The sequence below is a fragment of the Penaeus monodon genome, chromosome 41 (genome assembly GCF_015228065.2).
Source record: "Penaeus monodon isolate SGIC_2016 chromosome 41, NSTDA_Pmon_1, whole genome shotgun sequence".
In the NCBI taxonomy this organism is placed as follows: domain Eukaryota; kingdom Metazoa; phylum Arthropoda; class Malacostraca; order Decapoda; family Penaeidae; genus Penaeus; species Penaeus monodon.
In genome coordinates, this window is record NC_051426.1 from 19481631 (window position 1) to 19488441 (window position 6811).

At 46.5% G+C, this 6811-nt stretch overlaps 1 protein-coding gene across 3 annotated transcripts in view; it reads left to right on the forward strand.

Moving 5' to 3' along the window:
- Window positions 1-6811, forward strand: part of LOC119598557 (perilipin-1-like) — a 19672-nt gene that overhangs the window by 358 nt on the left and 12503 nt on the right. For all 3 annotated transcript variants that reach the window (XM_037948195.1, XM_037948197.1, XM_037948196.1), the window contains exons 2-4: window positions 1-87; window positions 3103-3309; window positions 3976-4077. The exon at window positions 1-87 is cut by the window's left edge and continues 35 nt beyond it. In XM_037948195.1, the coding sequence (XP_037804123.1) occupies window positions 1-87; window positions 3103-3309; window positions 3976-4077 (396 nt within the window). The remainder of the gene's footprint in view (window positions 88-3102; window positions 3310-3975; window positions 4078-6811) is intronic.

Genomic DNA, 6811 nt, shown 5'->3' on the forward strand with positions numbered 1-6811 from the left:
GCAGAAGGCTTTTTTGAGAGAGTCTTGCTCTTGCCTGTGCTTAGCGACGCCATCACCATCGTTTCTCATGCCTACAAAATTACCCAAGTAAGTTTTCCCCGCCTACACGTGTTTAATTGATTCTGGGTATTTGTTCTTTGTGGCAACAGGTCGAGTGTCATGCGAGGATTTTTTTTTTTTTTGTTTCACACAGCCATCCAGTCTTGCAATTATTGTCCCTTCTTTCGATTATTAACAGAATAATATGCGCGAATCTCATTTCCCATCGCAAAATTATACAAATGAAAGGATTGGTAATAATTACTGTTATGTTACTGAGAGCGACGCACAGGGGTAGAAGGAAATGGAAATACACTGCCGTCTTTCAGAGCATAAGAAATAGTCATGAACAACACAGGTACAGCTGCAGCGGCCTCATATTTACAGCAAAATGCCGAAAATATCCGCTGCATATCGCACTAGCACAACCAGAGTTCTTAATGTTAGTTTTCTGTAAATTTGCACGAAGTGCTAGTAAAGGGTGGTACTGGGGCGGGGGCTTCCCCCTGCCTGGGGAATAGATAGAAGGTAGGAAAGATTAGATTTGGATTTTGGGTTACCATGATATCCTGGTTTTGGAGAACCATTTAAAGGTACATTTCGGTAGCATTAACCGAAATGGTAGATTCAGCATACGTGTAGTGGAGATATCGAAATTGTTAATCTGATCAGACAAAATAAGCCACGGATTGGCAAGAGCCGCCCCAAAAAAAACTTCCCATATCCCTCTCTCGCTCTCTCGGTAGTATCGGATTTATCACCACAAACCGGTGATCTCACAGGACCGCTTAATCGGGCATCAATGAAAGGGCGCTAATGGTTTAGTGCTTGTTCATCGCTGGGTGAAACTGCCCTCGAACGTACTCGAATATCTTGCCACAGACTAGACGGGCCTCCACTTAAATAGAGAGGGTGACTGTTTATAAGGTGATAACACTCCTCCAAGATTGTCCGTATACTTCAGTCACCAACCTCGGATCCACTCCTGGGAATCGGCAAACATCGCCGAATGAATCAAAACCCTTCGTAACCCGGGAGCTTCGCCTTCGATCCTGTAACCCGATCGCTGTATTTCCCTACCGAGGTCCGAGTTTGCCTGCGAAGATTATATCAGGAGTCAGTATGTAGATTTTTGCTCTTTCAATAGTGTTCCAAGACTTTCAGTATTTTAATGCTGCTATTGTGCAATATATTATACCAAACGAAAGTCGCGAAAACAGTGAAATTAGAGTATGAAAATCTGTTTGGAAAATCCATTCTCTAATTGCGAATAGGGTATATTACCTAGAGCGACGCACTCTCCAGAGACAAGGCCCAAAACCAGGCTACCATTGCGAACCCAAAAATCCAAACCTAACCTTTCCTACCTTATATTTATTCTCTAGACAGAAGGGCATGACCCCTCCCCACCCTTTATTAGCACTGGCTGTGTGAAGGTGTTGTGGACTCTTGAGCGGTGATATGCAGTGGATTTGTCATTTCGCAGTAAATATGAGGCCAGAACAAATGTACCATTGTTGTGTATTACTCTACTTCCTATGCTCTATAAGATGGCAATGTTCATTTCCCTCTATCTCTGTGCGTCGTTCTCGGTAACAATAACCATAGTGAATGACTGTACATAATGACAACTAACATCGGGAAAATCGAATGACTGTCATAAAGAAAGGGAAAAAAAAACGGAAAAGTTTTTCCTGCATGTCAACCAAACGTACAGTAAAATAAGTGTATGGAGTGGTTACCTTGACGAAAACTAAGACCCTTTTCATCTATGGCAAAACGTGTGCAAATCGAAAATAAGGGAGATATAGGCCAGACAAAAAGTGAAGATCGCCCCTTCATTTTCTAAGTCCCTTCCATGTTTACTTCGCGAGAATCAAAACAAATGTGATGCGGAACTCATTACCAAGTAGTCCTCGTATTGCTACGCACTCGTGAGAACGAATATTTTGTCATTATCAGCGTCCCCCTGGCTAGGCGCATATATTAACAGTGCAGCGGTCGGGGAAGTGCAGCGGCGGGTCGGGGAAGTGCAGCGGCGGGTCGGGGAAGTGCAGCGGCGGGTCGGGGAAGTGCAGCGGCGGGTCGGGGAAGTGCAGCGGCGGGTCGGGGAAGTGCAGCGGCGGGTCGGGGAAGTGCAGCGGCGGGTCGGGAAGTGCAGCGGCGGGTCGGGGAAGTGCAGCGGCGGGTCGGGGAAGTGCAGCGGCGGGTCGGGGAAGTGCAGCGGCGGGTCGGGGAAGTGCAGCGGCGGGTCGGGGAAGTGCAGCGGCGGGTCGGGGAAGTGCAGCGGCGGGTCGGGGAAGTGCAGCGGCGGGTCGGGGAAGTGCAGCGGCGGGTCGGGGAAGTGCAGCGGCGGGTCGGGGAAGTGCAGCGGCGGGTCGGGGAAGTGCAGCGGCGGGTCGGGGAAGTGCAGCGGCGGGTCGGGGAAGTGCAGCGGCGGGTCGGGGAAGTGCAGCGGCGGGTCGGGGAAGTGCAGCGGCGGGTCGGGGAAGTGCAGCGGCGGGTCGGGGAAGTGCAGCGGCGGGTCGGGGAAGTGCAGCGGCGGGTCGGGGAAGTGCAGCGGCGGGTCGGGGGACTGCGGCCGAAGCCCCCTGGGCAGGTAGGTTTGTGGTTCATACTGCTGTGTTTGCAGAGCCTCAGGAGTGGCTGGAGTAATAGGGGCTCGAGAGGAGTGCGGTCACATCGCAAAGATTAGCAATACTTTCACTTAAATAATTTGCAATGGAAAACTATAATATATCACATATATTTCACAGTGAATATCTGAAACGGAGTAATTGCAAGGTTGGATTTGTGTGTGAAACTTAACCGTTACCAAAAATTTCGTGAAGACTTTCATGGTGTATTATCGTAAAGCTAAATCAACAAGAAAATACAGAATGCGATGCCTGACACCTGCGTTGTCAGTTATGCAGGGCCGTTGATTCTGAGCGAAGAATTAGAATGTAGTTTTTGAGATGTCACTGACAGCACTATGGACGGATTACTTTTTTTTTTAGAGAGAGAGAGAATGATGTTTTTATTACTTAATTTTCTTTCACTAAGTCAACATAATATTACCAGGACCGATACCAGTATGTGGGAACTGCTTTGCGAGTAGCAGAGGCAGGCATCCGGGTGGCCACCGAGGGAGCTCTCCCTCTGGCTATGCCCCTTCTGCACCCCCTCGTGGACCGCGTCGGAGGATGGAGTACCCTGGATGAGTGGGCATGTCGCGGTCTGGATCGCGTTGAGGAGGCAGCGCCCATCATAACCAAGCCAACGGATGAGGTAGGTGGGTCGGGTGGGGCGTGTGGGTCGGTAGGCGTTACATACTCTGTTATTCGGGATGCGTGTGTCTACGGATTAATGTTGAAGTTCCCATGTATTATTAAAGGTAAGTTTAAGTACAACACATGTGATATCAAGATGATACAAGGAAGAACAAGAAAGGCACCTATGTCAGACATTTTTCCTTTATTGCGAACAAACCATAAATGGAATAGACTTCCGGCGTTTTCGCAGGTTTTATACTTCTCCCTTGTTCAAAATTTATTCAGAATGAATTCTGCACATAGTGTAATTGTTCAGAGTAGCACTTGTTAATTATATTAACTTTATTATAGACACTGGTCTTGTCTTTGACATGATTAGTGATACAAAAGTTTTTTTTACCAGCCAAATTATATTTTTATACAATGATAATAGCACAGCCCTTCAGGCATGTATATAACGCTGTTTGACTAATAGCCCTCTACACAAATAGAAGCCAGTTGGATAGATGCTTTGGTATCTTACCCTGGCTTTTTGTTCTGTAAATGTTATCAAATCAATCCAAAATCTCCTTTACATTTGCTCGAACGATCGAAGGTTCATAATTTCTCCGTTACTTTCTTTAATTTGTTGAAATGCTAACGACGTCTTCCCTTTTGCCCTTTTGTGATATAAACAACCCAGATCGTGAGTTCAGCGCGCCGTCGGGTGCTCAGCGCCGTGGCGGGGAAGGACGCTCTACCCCCCTCCCTCTCCGCCGCCGTCACGTCGCGGGCCAACGACACCGTGAGTTCACACTTGTCCTGGAGCTAATGTGTGTTTTTTTTTGTTTCATAAAACTAGGAAAATCGCTTGACTCAGCCTTAGGTTTGTTTACATCTGCTAAGACAGGCACAAGAGAGCTAGCAGACCAACCAACCTTGGTTGTGATTTTCATGGTTGTATGAAATTCAAAACAAGTACAAGAAACAATAAAAAGGTTGTTTTCATAATTGACTATCTTCCAACTATACTGCATTTTTTCATAGTATTTTCTAAATCCATATCTTCTGCATGCAAGCATAAAGCCCATGTGGACAAAAAAAAAAAAAAAAAAAATTCTGGCGACCGCATGCTTCAACCGCGATGTGATGGCAAGAGTTCTAGCTTTTCTTAACAGGTTCTAATAATGTGTGCTCAAAAGGCAAACAAGTCTGAGGATGTATTAGTTACAAAAAAGCCCATAATTACAATGGTTAACATGTCTCTTCTGATAATAATAATAAAAAAAGCAACAAGTGCACTGTGTGGTTGTGTACAGCTGGCTGAATAAATTCGCTGCCATCCAAAGCTTGACGTTCTGGTATTTTATCTGGTAACAAGTGTATTCACTTGAAACAATACAAGACTTGTCAAGTAAACGATAGTAAAAACTCTTAAGCAAATGTTTACTTCTGCTACTTACAATTTGATATTCAGAATTAAAGAGCTCAAAATATATGAAGAAAGACATTGCTTGTCATAATATCCTAATCAGCTTAAACATGCGAAAGGATAAATGCTTCCAATACTGTTTGTTGCCTGTAATGGTCTTTCCCTTTGCATATCATTTAAGCACTGATTGCAGAAATGTTATTTGTTCTCCCTTGTTCAGTCATGAAGCGTCTTCAGCTGTAAGCCAAGAAACACCAAAGCAGGACGTCATCAGGATTCCTCCTGTGTTCTGGACGATTTTACGGGGATAAACCCCCTCACTTGGGTTGTCCTTATTGCCAGTGTGTGCGTGGTGTGTGTGGGTGTACATACACCTAATTGTCTGATACTATGGTCAGGGAATCTAGAACAGTGCTTAGTAAAAATTACGAATACTGAGTGTGGTGCTAAAGTAACAGGGTGCTGTACCAACGACCGTTGGCGAGACTGTTGAGTGTGTGTGTGACAGCACTTGACCTGGCGCTCGCACCCTCCCCGCGCCTGACCGCAGGGAATTAATCATCTAAGAAGCAGACGGGACAACCACCCCCTCACTGTTCTACCATGGAGGTGGGTGGGGACATGCTCGAGCATGTGCCAACTACCACCCCCTCAATCCTCCACCCTATGGGAGGGATTGATTCCACCGAACTTAGGGATATGAATGATGTGGATTCGACTGCCGACTCTGATGCTGATAACGAGGGATTCCAACTCGTCCAGACCAGAAGGAAGAAAGTGAAAACCACGCCGAATGACACCAGCAATCTGACCGAGAAAGCAAACGGAGAAAGGACCCAACAGCGCGAACCCATCGCCCCCCGGGACAGGTACATTACACTGGCCTTTCCGGAGCGCACATCTACCATAGATAAAATCAGGTGGAGGAGGGAGTTTAGCCAGCTGCCGCCCCAGCAAGAGGAAGGCCCGCTAGACATGGTGCAGGGGAGATGGATATCCTCGCGCTACGTCTATGTACGATGGGAACAACACAAATAAGTGGCCCTGATGGTTAATGTCACTGTTGCGGGGATCTCTCTGCAGAACAAAGACGACTGTCAGCCCAAAAGGAAAAAATATTGGGAATACCTGGTTACCAGGTTTCCGAAGGAGGCTGCCACCGAGGAAGCATTGCATCTTCCAGGTGTTTTCAAAGCTCGGAGGATTTATAAGGATGGACAGCCCTTAAATTGGATCATCATTGTTTGGAGCAGTGAACAGCCGCAACCTAAAGAGTACCAATTCTTTAGAAGATGTATACAGCCGAGCTCCATTCGACCGTGGTGCTCAGAGGTTGTGGTCTACTACAAGTGTCAGGGTTATGGCCACGTAGCTAAATATTGCAGGAAAGAAACGGCGTGTGCTGTCTGTGCAGAAGCTCGCCAGACAAAGGACTACCCTGCAAGAAACAACGAGAAGGACAACGACAACGAAGACACCGCCACCATCATGAAGAGGTGCTTTAGGTGCGGAGCGCAAGGTGTGACGGCTTGGCACCGTAAATGCCCCCACAAACTGCCATGAGCACCCCCCCCCCCCCAGCCCCGACCGTACCCATCGACCGCGGAGTGGCGATGCCCAGCCCAGCCACACCCCACCCAGGGCCGCATGACAGGAATTCCCGCAACTTTCAGGAGGATTCTCCATCCCAGGAAACAGTGCCACAGGAGAAACCATTGGAGAAAAAGACTTGAATATGGCCGTGAAATAAGAAGCACCAGGCAAGAGATTGCAGAATTTTTAAAAAATTATAATGGAAAACAAAATATGCTTTCTAATGATGTTAGTGATGTTGAAAATACGAATGAGAAATGAAAACAGTGACAGTAAAAATACCGCCGACGAAGATGTGCAGGAGACGGAAGAAGTGTGGGACACCACCCAGAAAATGTTAGGTATGGATTATAAGTGTTATCAATATGTGGAAAGTGCACAGACAGATGCAACACAAATATGTAATGCAGTACAAGAAATATGCAGACTAAATGGTTTCATCAAACACAAATTTGACCAATCAGCTAATCACAGGAATATTCATGGAATATATTGTGTCCGTATAACTTATGAT